A 15,533-nucleotide genomic window follows, 5' to 3' on the forward strand; every position below is an offset into this window, starting at 1 on the left:
ATATGCTTAGGCACCTTTTGACTCCATGGGGGAAAAATATGTAATATTCAGAACTACCGATAACGGGAAGAGAAAAAAATATTTTTTTGAGAATGAAATGTTTCCCGTCCTTACTGGATTCTTAAGCACGTGTGTAGCGTGCGGTTTCTTTTGGCATAACTGTTACACGTTTGGCATGGCTAGCACACAGGTTGGAATCTTTAGAAAGGCCAAACGGTTGGACTCAACTTGCCTCCTGCAAAGCACCAATAGCTGCGCTCTGGAAGCACAGATCGGTTTTGAAGTCCTGAGCGATTTCTTGCTGTAGACGCTGTATCTGTGAATCAAAAGTTGGGTGGACTTCTGATAGCATCTAATTTCCACAGCCCCGCAGTACCAGGCTTGTAACGATGTGGTTCCTTCACCCTCCGGTAGAGGGCGCGCTTGCGAGCGGCTTTTGTAGCCAGTTGTGTCCTGGGCGCTTTACCGCAGGTGGATCTGCGGCGCACTGCTTTGTAGGAGCCACGGTACAAAGAACTCTTACCCCCTTCTCTTTCGTCTGGAGCAAGCTACCGAGAGGCGGTACTGGCGTTGGAGAGCAGCGACTTTAAACATTGTTTTAATTATATTTGTATAAATGAATGAACGAATTGAGTGTAAAATACGATCATCATTTAGATCACTAAAATCTTACATGTACAAAAACCTTTTGGGGAATCTTCTCACTAGCGAAATACAGGCTGCTTTCTACTGGGGTTGCTTAGGGGCCTCCCGATATTTAACAGCAGAAATCAAACATAATAAAGCAGACACAGGCTAAAGTGGCACTTGTGTTCTTAAGCACAGACAGGACGGTAGCCTTAGGGGTAGCCTGCCAGGAGAGCAACCCTCCTCCAGCAGACAGTGCAAGGGCAGAAACAAAGCCAAAAGCCAAGTCACTTCCATGTCCCCAGAGACACAATATGGGTCCAGACAGTGGCTCTGAACACACTGCTAAGTTCTCTTCATAAGAGTGAGAATGGCTCCTAACACTGGATATCCACAGAAGCATGTACTCGTGTGGATTACCTCTTATCACACACATGGGCTATTCCACTGTGCTCAAAGTGTCCCCTTGTCCCCTGAAGAAGTCTGGCTTCACCAGATCCATGTGTGCTAGCAAGCTGCCTTTTAGCTTTGGGGCACACCAAAGAGCTCTGATCAGAGGGTCCCAATAGGAGAGTACAGCACTCTGTGACTGAGAACTCAGGATGTCAGGGAACCTTTAGCCAGGAGTGCCATTCCAGGACTTCCAACTCAAGCTGTAAAAGAGAAAACTAAGGCTTATCTGAATTGAGGTTGAGGGGGTGGCAAAAGGTCACCCAATACACTTCGGTCAGGAGCCAGGATAAGACTCCCACCACTATCTCTCTAGCAGTGGAGAGAGCTTATTGGTGAGAGCACAGTGGTCTGATCTTGTCTGAGACTCCATCACTAGAACTCTCTCTTTCACAGGTGTAGGTAGAGCCAGTGAGTCTTAAACTGAAAGTTCCATGGCAGCTGATTCTATTTTTAGCTTGTAAGACAGACAGTCTCTGGCCAGAATGAGTGAGTGGCTGCTGACATGCCCATTCTTGATATGAATTACTACAATTACATTAACTGTACCAATTGTTACGAACAGTGCCAGTTGTCAGGAATGACTGTGCTAAATCACCACTGTCAGACCAGTAGTGAGCTGACAAGCCAGACCTCGACCTGGGCTCAGTACCCCTGCAGACAATGAGGGCAAGGGAAGAGCCATACATGGTGCCTGGTTTGCACACAGAAGGCCCTTCAGCAAGAACAGGGAGAGACAGAGGGAGAGAGGCAGGGTGGGAGGCAGGGAAGGAAAAGAGGAAGAGGGAAGGAGGGGGGACAATGAGAAGGAAAAAGATTTTAGTAAGATTTCACCTTTTTGTTCTAAAACATGGCAGAAAACTGAATAATATCATGAGTTTTTCTACTTCTTTATGCTGTTTTCTACAAATGTTCAAAGCTGCTATATCATTGCAGCAGACCAGAAATAAGAGAGAGCTGAACATTTTACTTTAGCTTCTGCATCGCTGAGTCCCCTGTGGGACTAAGGCCATGGGGAGAAAAATCAATAGACTCTGAAGCAAAATAGATCTGGATTTGAATTCCACTTTTCCACTAGCTACATGACCTTGGGAAAAATGACTTATGTTCTTTGAGCTTCATTTTCCTCCTCTCTAGGAGATAAAAGTGCTTGCCCTCTGGGAACTTTGCTTGCTCAGCACTGCCTTAGCACCTGAACTTTCTCTCTCACTGCACTTTTCATAGAAATTACTTGCTTCATGTTGGCTCCCCTCCCTGTTGGACTGAAGGAGCCTTGAAAGGAGACCAGGTATGCCTTGCTCACAGCTACATCTTTGTCTTGTAGCACAGAGTCTGGCATGCAGCTATCTACTGAAAGGGTCGATGGGTGGGTGGATGAGTGGGTGGAGAGGGATGGATGGGTGGAGAGATGATTCAGGAAAATTGTAAACATTCAAGATAATATATGTAAGAAGCCTATCCTAGAATCTGGAATGTACCAGGCACTTAAGCGTTCTTTTTAACTTTTCATGGAAGTCCTCGCCTTCTCTTCTATTTTTGTCTTTTGGGACTGTTTGATGCTGAGTATAATATGGGCAAAATTCTTTGTGTGCTTGCCAGTAGCAACAGTGCCAGGGCCATGATTTATGGGCTGCCTTTGTGAGAATTTACTCTGTCATTGCACTACTGTCATATATCTGAAGAGACACAGATGCCCACAGTGAACTCAAGACAAGCAGTGAATGTTGTAATAGGACAAGGTGGCCCTTGTAAATGGCAGGCAGGACTAGAAAGCTGGCTGGAGGTTCGCCTAAATTGTCCCCTTCTCTAAGAGTTATTGTCCCCTTCTCTAAGAGCTCAGGAAGGAGAAAAACAAAAGAATAAGTATCAAGAAATAACTGAGTAAGATAATGTCTTTTTGATCTTCATTCCCATGGCATTGCAGGTCCAATCTTACTCTATAACATTGCCAATTCCTGGCCTATCAAATACATGTGGCCAGGTGCCTAGAGTCCAGGAGGCAGGCAATGCTGTTGGACAAATGAATGAGTCGATGTCTTATTTTATCTGCTAACTGATTCCTTGTAGTTCGATTCTGTATCTTTCTATCTGTACCCCAGTCTAGCTCGATGTTTTGTACCAAGCAGGCTGTAAACTCTAGGTAAATATTTGTCAGATGAATAGATGAAAGCCTGCGGGGGCTTCTGGAGGAAAGCCAGGAGGACATTCCTCTGGTAAGAAGAATTTATAAAGAGGCAGGCAGATGCTGGAAGGGAGAATGGGGAGGAGAGACTGCTCTCCAGGTTGAAAGGAGGTAGAAGTTGTGAGATTGTCTCTAAAGAAATCTGAAGAGATCATCCATCAGGAAAGCAGCTCCACTGTACTGGGAAACATCAGCATTTTGTAGACTTAGAACCAGTAAGTAGGGAGAGGACTGGGAGTGAGGGAGTTCAAGGACAGGGCAGAAGGTGTGTTGAAAATAATAAGGATGCTAACCAAGTCAGAGCTGCTAGGTCTCAATACCCCCCCCCCTTTGCTGCCACCATTTGCCTCCACGTTCCTGCCAGATCTCCCACTCCTGGGGTTCTATTTTCTCCATTTCCACTTACCCTTCATTTCACCTGACTGTGGCTTCTACTCACAACGCCCCCTTTTTTGTTGTAGAATTGGGTTCTTGACCTGCATATCTCACTGGAGCAGCCTCTGATATTGCTGCCCACTTCCTCCTTTTCAAATGGCTCGTGCTTTGCCTCCCACACCACACCATCTTCTGGCTTCTTTCCTATCTCTCTGGTCTCTGCTCACTCTCTCCTTCTTATGCCTTCTGTGTTAATGCTCTGGTCTGCAAAGGTGTCTTGTCTTACCCTGAGCATGGATCCTCTGTCACATCCCAGTGCCTGCAGTCACCAACTGTATGTAAGTGGACTTCCTTCTACAACTCTTGCCCTGGTCTCTTTCCTTGGTTTCAGGTCTCTCAGACATGTTCCCTTGGCTGTCCCTGCCATCTCTTTCCAACAGTGAAAAACTGAAGGCATCACCATCTGTCAAAGCTGCTTCTCCTCTGGACTGCCCATTTCTGTGAATGGAATCACCCTCCATCCTGCTGCTGAAGCCAAACACTATTATAGTCCTCTGCCCAAGCCAAAAGTCATTTCCCCTCTTTCCTTCTCTACTCAGATCCAATCCATCCAAGGATCCAAGAAGATTTTCTCTTCTCAGCATCTTTCAAATCCATCTCCACTGACACCGCTGGAGATTAGATCATCTGTGTCACCTGCCTAGGTTATTAACCAACCCCTTGATTGGTCTCACTGTCTTTCACCTTCCCTTCTCCCATCTTTTTCACCAATCCAGTTTCTCATTGCAACCAGAATGAACTTTCTAGCATACAAACTCGATTCTGTGTCCTCCTTGCTTACCTTTCCCTTTTCCTCTAGCTCAAAGATAAGCCCTTAGTGTAGTTTTAAACTCTTAATTATCTGACCCCTACTTGCGTTTCAAAGTTAATCTCTAGCCAGTCTGGAACCCCCACCTTCCACACTATCACTGTTAACAGTCAGGAGGCTGAAGCACTTCTGGCTCTCAGTGTCATGTTCTGTCTTGCCTCTGGCCCTGGTAGGCCACACCTTGGTCTGTGTCTCATGCTCCATGAAACCATTTGGCCACATGACACTGCTTGCCATTGGCTGCTGTGGTCGATGTCTGGATGATAAGAATGCCTCTTTGACCAGGCTCAGTGTGCTATGATACCAGAAGTTACTCATTCTCTTTTGTTTTTGCAGACTTTAGACCTGGCTGTTAGAGTCCACACCCCTGGGACTACTCTTAAAAGAGCCCTTGATTGGGCCACGGAAGTTTAGAGGTGACTGGTCAAGGCATGGATGGGCCTAGTGTCCCCAACCCCATCACCGCCCTACCTTCCAAAGGTCACTCTTCTTACATCACCTTGCACTCTGTTTGTTGCCTCTTTATTTGTTGGTATCCCTCAACAGAAGCCATGTTTTGAATTTCTATCTGTCTTTCACTTATCCAACACTTTATTGAGCACCTTCTATGTCCTAGAATATAGGAATCAGGGTCATTCTTAGTTGTGCTGTTTGTGTCTAGTTGAAGGGACCAGTGGGGGCTATAACTGTCAGGACATCTATGGCCAGGCCATGTGCTCTGTGTTGGATTTGTGTCCCTAAGAGGAAGCACCTTCTTCACATAAAGGCACTGTCCAATTGCCCAACCACTTGCCTGAGAGGGACACTTTTTCACAAAGCCACACAAGGCCCTGATAGGCTAAAGGTGATCCAGATAACAGAGAACAGGATAAATGAGACTGTTGCTCTCACAGTGCTGTGTTTCTAGCATGGCAAGACAACATATAAACAAAGAAATATAGATACACACAATGAAAAATCCCAGAGAGGGGAAAGACTGTTTGAGACTGAAGAGTCTCTGGAAGCCACTTAGATTGGATGGCCTGGGAATTGCTCTCTGAGGTGCCAGGACATTTAGGCTGAGATAATAAAGGGGCTAACCAGGCAGTGATTAAAGAAACCATAACATCTGTAATGTTGGAATGATCTTGGTCCATTCAAGAATCAAAAGGAAGGCCAGAGTGGTTGAGGTACGGGGAACAAGAGGCCAGGTAAACAGAAAAACCAGGTTGATGACACCCAGGGTCCAGACTGCATAAAGCTTCGCAAAGCTTCCCTGCCTGTTCTCTGCAGCCTGCTTAAGGCCTAGCTCACTGTACTTATCTACTAACCACCTGCCCAGAGGGAGAATCTCACCATGCCTCTGTATACAGAAGTGGCCCAGGATAGAAGCTCCATGCGGCCCCAGTGCCCTCTAGTGACCACATACTCTAGCCCAAGGCCTTGGAGGTTTCATCATCTTTAGATAATCTCTGTTTGGCCTTATCCAGTCTCAGGGCCTAGCACATTCCAGCAAGTTCCTGGAATGTCTCTGCAAGGACTCAGTTACAAGACCCCTGATATGAGATCCATAGTCTCACAAGCATCAGACCTTTGTTTATTACACAGAGTATTCAGAGAGAATACACAGATGTCTAAATTCTCAGGGCAATGAAGGGAAACCATACAGGTTACAAAAATTAGTGCAGAGGCTCTAGCACAGCCTTCATATCTGAATATTTTCCAGCAGTTAGGATAATCTGTAGGGGAAGTCTTGCAACCTGGACCTGGTACCATTTGGCTGTGGTGTCCTGAGAAGACCAAGGCTCAGGCTGCATATTCAGGTTTCCACACACTTCCAAAGACTTCTGACACTTGGTACAACGTGTCATAGAAATATTGCAACGTGTGCAGACATAACATCCTGCTCCTGCTGGTGGTGTTTGCTTTCATTTGTGTCCCAACCTTTTCTGGACCCATTAAGCTAATCACCCTGCAAATCCTGAGCTGCCATCTCACGTGGCTGTTCTGTGCCTGACTGCAAAACCTGTTTTCACCCAGCTTTGCTGGAAAAAGCCCACTGCAGCCCATCTGCAAATATGTGCATCAATAAATCAAGAGTGACAGCAAAGACTTGGCATTTCTAGGAAAGGGGGTGGCAGAGGAGAGCCCAATCCTTCCACCCTGTCTATCCCAGTGATCCCTGATGCAATCTAAAGAGAGGTCATCTTTGGCTTTCCTTGGTGGATCATTCTCTGTCAATCTTTTCCTCCTCTCATTTCCCAAGCCCTATATGCATGCTTTGGTTGGCCTGGTCTCCCTCTACTGAGCCAAGTGAAGGAAGTTGGCTCTCTTGATGTTTACAGGTATTTCACTCTTCAGTTATCACTTAACCAAGTGAGCACATGCCTTCTTTAATTTTTCTTCATTAATCAGTCCCCGAATTCCTCTGCACTTGCTTGTTGGGTGATTCCATTAGATCAATGTATTTCTGGAGCTAAAAACATGCCTGGAAGAGTTCATCTTTCCAGCTGCAGCCACCAAAATGCATGGGACTGATGGATTCTCACCACACTTCACGGCCTTATGTCACCATAACTTCAACTCCCAGCAGCATTCTGAGCCTCCATTTGTTTCCCTGAAAACACAGTCTCATCTGTGAATTTTCAAATGTCGTCTTACGGGCACCGCATGACATACATTGGTAACAGCCAGTGTTACAGGATGTGAGCATTCTGGCCCTCACTGCTGGAGCTCCCATTGATGCGACTTTTTTTGAAGACCATTTAAGCAAAATTTTTTACAATAAAAAATACCCAGACCCTTCACCCATTTGAGTTCAATTCCTTGAACCCATACTAAGCATAGTATGAAAATAGAGTACAGGTCTGTTAGTTGGAAGTTACAGAAATAAATGAATCACGTTTTTGTAAACTCATGCAGTGGAAGACCAGGCTGCAGTTTATACAGATCTCTGAGTACTCATGTGGAAAGCGGCTTAAGAAATAGCATTACATTTTAAAAGCAAGTTGCACAACAGTATATATGCTATGAGACTATTTTGTAAAGTTTTTATTCCAGTTATTCACATAGCAAAATGTGTAAGGATTCACACAAATCTATTAATGTTTTGTTTTGATTTTTGTTTTTTTGTAATACTGGGGTTTGATCTCAGAGTCTCATGCTGGCTAGGCAGACGCTCTACCACTCAAACCACATCCCCAGCCCTTTTTGCTATAATTATTTTTCTGATATCATCTCCTGTTATTGCCCTTGCTGGCCTCGAATCTTGACCCTCCTATCTCTGCCTCATTGTAGCTGGGATTACAAGGGTAAGCCTCTACACCTGGCCTACATTTTTTATTTATTGGACTTTTCCTGTTTTTTTTTCAACAATAAGTACATATTACTTTTAAGTTTAGTGAAATCAATAGAGATATTACATTATTTCTGCTGTGCTCTTGATCTAGAAAGATGACTTTTACAACATGTTCTCTATTGCCCATATTTTCCCCTCAGGCTGTCTCAAACATTGAAAAGCTTTCTATGGGCTCATCTCAGAATTCCTTGCCTTTCCCCAAAGACCAGAATGGCAGCTCCGTCTTTTCAAGGCTTAGGTACTTTAGTCCATAAGGTTTTCTCAAGTTTGCTTTCAAGTTTCAACCTGAACCTCTTGCCCTTTTAACCAGTTTTCTTTTCTGTTCCTTTTGTTTAATATGTTCAGATTCTTTATGGATGATTTTGCTTGAGTGGTCTTATTACCTATTCTTGTAAGGTTTGGATCATTTTATAAGCATCTATATCTTCCCCCCACACACACTTTTCTCTTCCTCTTTTAATGAGAGGAGATACTCATCTCCCATTCTTAGAATTGGTCATTAATGTTTATTTCATAGACTTTTAAATAGAGGGCCAAGGATAGCAGGAAGGGCCTTTTGCTAATAAGGCAGCTGTCTACTTTCTTTTGTCTTCACCTTTTCACTCTTCCTGCACTAATGCTGCGTGTGTTACAATAAAAAAATTTTTTGGTTGGAGCCTTTTTATGCCTCTTTATTTTCAAAGTAATGATTTATTTGGACAATGAATTTAAAAGAAAAAACAAACACTGGCTGGGTGTGGTGGTACACACCGCAATCCCAGCTATGCGGAAGGCAAGGTAGGAAGATGACAGTCTAAGGCCAGCCCTGAGCAAAAAGTAAGAACCTATCTGAAACAAAACTTAAGCAAAAAGGGTTGGAGGTGTGGCCTTAAGTGGTAGATCATAGGCCTAGCAAGTGTGAGGCCCTGGTTCAATCCCAGTACCTGCAAACAAATAAACACCACCTAGCACTTCTACAAGTTTATTTCTTATAATTTTACATTGTTATGCAAGCCATATGTACAGAAAATTATCAGATGTGGGTAAGTAACAGAAGAAAAATAGAATGCACCTGTATTTCCCATAGCAGATAACAACTTTTAGTAACTGGACATGCAAACTGTCTGGATAGTTACTGTGTTTATAAATATTTATCTTTTCTTTAAAATGGGATCATATTTAGAAAACTGTTTTGTAACTTGATTTGTTTAGTAGTTAACAATGTGGCCTAAATATTTTTCTTGTCACTAATAATAGCAACCATAAAGTTGACTTTATGCCAGGTGCCAAACTGAGCACTGGATTTTATTTTTTCACAATTCCCCTATGTCCATCTTTACTTTATTGAACACTTTACATGGGTGGAGTTTCTCTGTCTTTCTGTTAACTTCTTTTAGCTTTCTTCTGCTCATGGCTATAATGACATGAAGCATATTTGTTACTTTCTCTTTACAGACTTAACATTGTATACATATTAACTCACTCAGTCTTACTTCCACTCAAGGCACAGAAAGATTAGGCAACTTGCCTGAGATCACGAGCTAATTAAGGGCAGAACTGGTGGTTGAATCTAGACAGTCCTGCTCCAGAAGCCATTCCTGTACTCTTGACCACAAAGCTGTGGCCCCAAACTGTCTTTGTCCTGAATCAGTACATGTTAACTATTTAGTCATCCTCTTGCTGCCATCTCAAGTTCAATGTTAGACACACAGGAGCAATGCAATGAGCATCTCTCTCTCTCTCTCTCTCTCTCTCTCTCTCTCTATATATATATATATATATATATATATATATATATATATATATATATTTGTGTAGTGTTCAGTTACTACCTTAGGCTAGATTCCCAAGAATAAAATTGCTGAGTCAAAGATTGACACATTTTTTAAAGGTTGGATGTGTGAGTCAATACTGTTGAGCAGTATATTTCCTAAGCTTTAACTTTTTGCTCCTTTCTAAACATGTATTACTGTCTGCTGAGTTCAAGGATAGATTTTTTCTGTATTGTTTAGAATTTGGAGCTTCTTTTTTTACTCCCTCTCCTTTCTGCATTAGGCTCATTTCTAAGAATGTTTACCAAGATCATACACTTTCAAAAAAGCATTATACCTACATCCTCTCCTGGATTTTCTAACCTGGTTCAAATTCATAGATCAAATGGTGTCCCACACCTTGACTTAATGGCAATTTTTCATGCTAATAATTCTCTCTTCTATTTTATTATTTTCTCCCAAGCTTCCCAAGAACTGAAGTGATTAATCTGGTATGTGATAATTTTGTTTTCTTGATTCTAACATATGTAAATTAGGGAGGACTGTCTGGCAAGGATGAATGATACTATCCAGGTCTGGAAAATAAAGCTCCCCCCCTCCCCCCGCTGCCTCTAACTTGCTTCATGACCTTGAAGAAGCCATTTAGTCATTCTGTGTTTCATTTCCCTCATTTGCCAAGTGATGAAGGTGATCTAAGTGACCTTCTAGAGTTATTTAAAGTGTCACACTATCCAGGAGTGAAGTAGACCATTGTAAAGGATCCTGTGATGTTGCTGCAAATAGTGTATGTGTTGGGGCGATGCTGGAGGCAACTAAAATATTAAACATATATTAATATACATATTAAAAGTATTGTGTGCTCTATCACTTGACCATGGCCTCTTAACAGTGTACTTTCATGGTTTGTGAAACGTGTCTCTCAGGCCAAGGTAATTATAGTTGTTCCACTGAAGCATGACAAATAGCCTCTCAATTTGAATTCTTTTATGGGAAAGAAAAAGCTTCCATGACAACAGCACTGGAGCTTAATTACAGGCTCCAGATCTTGGGGCAAGTATGGAGACATTCATTGGCTACAGCTGAGAGAGTGAAGACAGAAGCACGGGTACCTGGGGAGGATCAGGACAGGGTGATATCACAGTAACAGAAGCACAGCCCTGTTAGGGAGCTTCATTTAGAACTTGCTGTCTGTCAGGTGTCATCCAGGAAATGTCATACACTATCTCACTTAATCCTCATGGCACCCTTAGAGATAGGTTCGCAGGTAGGTACCTTATTGGTTCTGTTTTAACAAAGATGAGTGTTAGAGGACTCTTAAAAGAAGCAAAATAATAACCTACTTCAAGCTACTTAGTAATAGATGCCCGAACTCTGAGAGTTCATTAATTTGATCATTTACTTAATATGCTTTTGTTTTAGTTTTTGAGAGCTTATTATGTACTGGGTACCCTTCTAAGGGCTGATGATGTCAAAGTCCTGCTTCTAAGGGCTGATGACGTCAAAGTCCTGCTTTTATGGAGTTTGACAAATAATGTGGTGAAACCAGTCAGAACAAACCAAGAAATCAATAATTTCAGATGGTAATAAACACTAAGAAGAGAAATAAGCTGTTTGTTAGGAAGAGACTGGGGTTGGGGGAAGGCCACTCCTTTTGCACAAAGTTGGCAGGGAAAGCTCCTGGGAAGAGATACTTGAGCTAGAGCAAGTGAATCATGCCAAGATCTATTGGAGAGCATTTTACATGGTGAGTCCACGAAAGCAAAGGCTGGGCACATGGAAGAGCAGCATAGCTTGTTCTGGGAACAGAGAGAAAGCCAGCATGGCTAGATGAGAAGTGGAAAGAGAAAGGAAAAAATGTCTCCATGGAGTAAGAGAGGTCGGTGGCTCCAACGACATAGGAACACATCTGTCTGTATTCCGCACACAGAGGGGAGGGATTGGAGAATTCCATGCAAGGAAGTGTTATGATCACCAGGACCTGTCATCTGCTTTCCTCACCTCTGGGTTATGTTGCCAACAGGGAGCAAGTGGAAAGGAAAAATTGTTTATGGCACATGCAGGGAGGCCTGCATGAGTTAGTCAAGGAGCAGTGGTTCAGATGAAACAAAATTTGAGTTTTCCTCTGAACAACACAACTGAAATGAACAGTGAGAGGTCATCTAATTTAAGCTTCTAACATTAAGTGAAAGATTCTTAGCAGGTCCAAGCTGAGCATCTGGCTTATATTCAAAGGGGCTACTTCCTGGCTTGGGACCTTCTCTTCCCCCAATTATGGAGAAACTGGTGCTAAGGTACTGACCCATCTTGACTGCTCTGGGTGTGGGGTTGTACTTGCTGCAGAATAAACATCATCTAAAATAACAAGACATCACAGTTTTGGGTCTGTGGCATCTCCAGGATTTATATTTCTAAGCAATATGCTCATTGTGTGTGTGTGTGTGTGTGTTGATCTTTATATATGAAAAGATAGTTTTGAAAAGGCCATCGTCATTTTAACACATCTGGCTTTTCTGGTGAGATGGCATGGGACAGATGGTTTTAGAATTTTATTATAAGTCAGCAAGTTGATTTATTTTATTTGAATAGTCTTTATAAAATGACCACTCATGCCAACACATTAAAATTGGTTCATGTTACCTATAGGATGAAATTAATTGATTGTTTAGGATAAAAGCTATAAGATATTACTTTCTTACTTTGACAAAAGTGTTCAGAGTTAATGCCCATATTTATTCAGGGAACTGACTTCAAATAACAATACCAGCCACTATCAGTGCACTGTATTTGTGTGTGTGCCTATGTGGCTGAATTGTACAAAAAACCCTCTCCAGGCATTTAGGTGAACACTGTGATACACGGACCCTGGAGAGCGAGCTTTTAATTGTAAAATAATTCAAGTTACATAGATGTAATTGAGTAGGTTTTGGGAAGAAGTTTACTATTTTTGAGTTAGTTTTTACTTATACGCAGCATATTTGTTTCTAAAGGAGAAACCATTTTCCTGCATGAGGTTAGAAAAGTTCTAACAGGACAAGAGCCCCAGGTCAGGCACAGTATGAGGACGGGCTGTGTGTTGTCCCGGGAATGGGGAGGGCACGGTGGCTTCCTTATGTAAAGATGCTAAATTAGAAAACTCTTGAGGTTCTCCCAGATCCACATCTTATGATTTGAGGAAAAGAATTTTCTCTCCTGGTTGTTTAGGCTGGAGAGTATTCTCCCAAAGCTTTATCACTGTAACCCAAGAGGACTCTAACAACTTTATGGGAATAATAAGCTTAGCCATCAACTCCAGATGGTTGAGCTGACTGAGCCTGTAGACTTCCTCCTGTGCTCTGTTGTCTAGAATGGTGACTAACAATTTCATCCTCTTCATTTTGTTGTAACTCTCTCTCTCTCTCTCTCTCTCTGACACTTCTGATTGCTGAGAGGTTTCTAGAAATTTTCTAAGGCACACATTGGAGTTAATTCAAGATGATAATGCAATTCCAATTGAACCACCAATGTCTCTGTGTCAGCTTCCATATTTTAGTTCTGGGGGTTGTGTTGTGCAATGTTCCACATTTAATATTGTATACTTGCCACTTTGAGTCTTGCCCTCACATTTTAATAAATGGGCTAAAGATCTGATTGAAAACTGTGAGATAAATTATGTTTATTACGCCAAGTTGAGTAAATACTGTTTGAGCAGGTTACTAGAGGGCACAATCAAGTTAATTACTTTAGAAATCTTTTTTGATTTACTGGGCTGTATGAAAATTGTTGAGCAATTGATTCTGTCACAGTAAGTGAGCTGAAGAAAGTGGTGTTGGGTCTACAAGATTTCCATGCACATTCCTTCCTCATGCCTGGAATGAGCAGGGAGTCCCCTGGGGCAGGAATGCAAGTATTGTTGACAGACTGTTACTCCTCCAGAGAAGACACACGTTGACAGTTTGACATGCAGACTGATGCTGTGGTTTCTTTCTTCCTATTCTAGATGCTGAAGAGTACCAACCTCCAATATGGAAATCATACTGTGAGTACCTGAAATGAAAATCTCTTCAGAGGTCTGGAGCTGGCCTCCTTTCTTAAAGGATTCCTGACAGGGGTGCAGTTGCACATCACAGCCCTGTAAACCCCAAGCATTCCTTGTCCACTAGGGACAGATAGATACCTGTAAGAGAGGATGAACTAGGCAGCCTTCCCCAAACAAGACCTACAGGAGCCGGTCTGTGACATACCCCAGGAATGCTAGAAACCTCAATTTGAGGTTTTACTTTTGCTTTTATTGCTTTTTTTGCTTTTATTTTTTGTACATTTCATTAGCAAAGGTGACTGCATTTGAATCTATGAATTAGGCTTCTGGTTGATCATCCCAAGACCATAACATCATATATTATATTAGTATCATATGATATCATATGACCTGAAAATTAACAGATAGTCAAGGTTAAAGTTTGGTCACTAAGGGTGTCTTCTTAGACACAGAGATCACGCCTGAGCACCAGCCACCCAGCAGAAGCAGACAATGACCATCCCTTCAAACTCGTTTTCTGTCTCCTTGGTTTCTTAGGCCTGGCATGGTAATTCTCCAGCAAGAGAGGCAAGGACTATGAGAGGGTGGAGACCCACTGTGCCAAGGGCCAGTGGGGTGGGTAATCATCCTGGCTCCACTGCTAGACAGCAACCACAGAATAACTACCACAAGAATATCAATGTTTTTGCTGTCCTCTGAAAACCTGCCTTGGGCCAGCCACTGCACAGAAACACTGAATCTCAGATTCTCACCACAGTCCTCACAGATGGGTCACCATCATCTCCACCTCACGTGTAAGGAAACCACAGCTGAGGGAGGCTAAGTAACTGGGCAGAAGCTTCTCCAAAAGTGAGGCATGGCATCCAGTGTAACACCTAGAGGCAAACCTGACCCATAGCCCACACGTCTCCAAGACTTTAAACATTCAGACAGATTATCTATCTTTCTATCTATCTATCTATCTATCTATCTATCTATCTTTCATCTGTAGTCATGTTTTGAATAATGTCCCCTGAGCCAGCAACAGCTGTGCTATTCACCATATAAACTAGGCGCGTAGTGGGCTATGCCATCTATGTTTGTGTAAGTTCACTCTGTGATGTGTGCAAAACTATGAAATATCCCTGTTGTGAAATGATCTGTTTCTCAGCAATATCCTTGTCGTTAAATGATGCATGACTTCATGTGTACTAGATGTACATACATACACACACATATGTGCATGTTTGTTATGGAAGCAATACAAAGTTACATCAAAACAAACGTGAGAGAAATGTAGCTGCGAGTACAAATTTTCTGTAATCTACAAACCATCTCACATTCTAGTGCCCCTCCCCTTCCCAGTACTTACCTCTGTCAATTTTTTTTTTCCTCTGTCAATTTTTTAATGCATAGTTTTAAAAAAGCATGCTTACTATTTGTTTTGTCCAAATGGCTTTGCATTGAACTTGGTGCTCTTCTACTTGTTTGCTTCCCTTCATAAACATCTCCTTCCTATCTTTCCCTGCAGCACATGCAAAGGCACCTTGTTCTTTACTGCAAAGAATTTGTTCTTCCATCTGTGAAATAAGGGGTTGCACTGGTTCTCTTAGGGCCCTTCCAGTCTACTGCTCTGCTTCCCCATCTTCGATTTTAAAAGGCAGTGCTAATGACTTAGTGATTGGATGTTTTTGTTTGTTCGTTTCCTAATGGAGTGTGAAGTGCTCCAACAGTAAATCAACAAAATATCTGTAGTGAGAGGTATTGGGTGTTCCATGACTTACTGTGCCTTGCACACAGCCTTGCATACATTAATGACCCAATAAATATTTGTTGAGCAAATGCCACTTCTGGGAGCTTTACTGAAGCAAAAAGATGGTGTTGGCTCAAATTCATCTGCTCTCTTTCTAAGTGACCTTGGACCACTCGATTTATCTCTTAAAAGCACT

At 42.5% G+C, this 15,533-nt stretch overlaps 1 protein-coding gene across 2 annotated transcripts in view; it reads left to right on the top strand.

The window, feature by feature from the left end:
- Chn2 (chimerin 2) overlaps positions 1-15,533 on the top strand; it is a 288,848-nt gene that overhangs the window by 127,930 nt on the left and 145,385 nt on the right. For both annotated transcript variants that reach the window (XM_074065216.1, XM_020157040.2), the window contains exon 2: positions 13,567-13,605. In XM_074065216.1, coding sequence (XP_073921317.1) covers positions 13,567-13,605 — 39 coding nt within the window. The remainder of the gene's footprint in view (positions 1-13,566; positions 13,606-15,533) is intronic.

This window comes from Castor canadensis, chromosome 2 (genome assembly GCF_047511655.1).
Source record: "Castor canadensis chromosome 2, mCasCan1.hap1v2, whole genome shotgun sequence".
In the NCBI taxonomy this organism is placed as follows: Eukaryota; Metazoa; Chordata; class Mammalia; order Rodentia; family Castoridae; genus Castor; species Castor canadensis.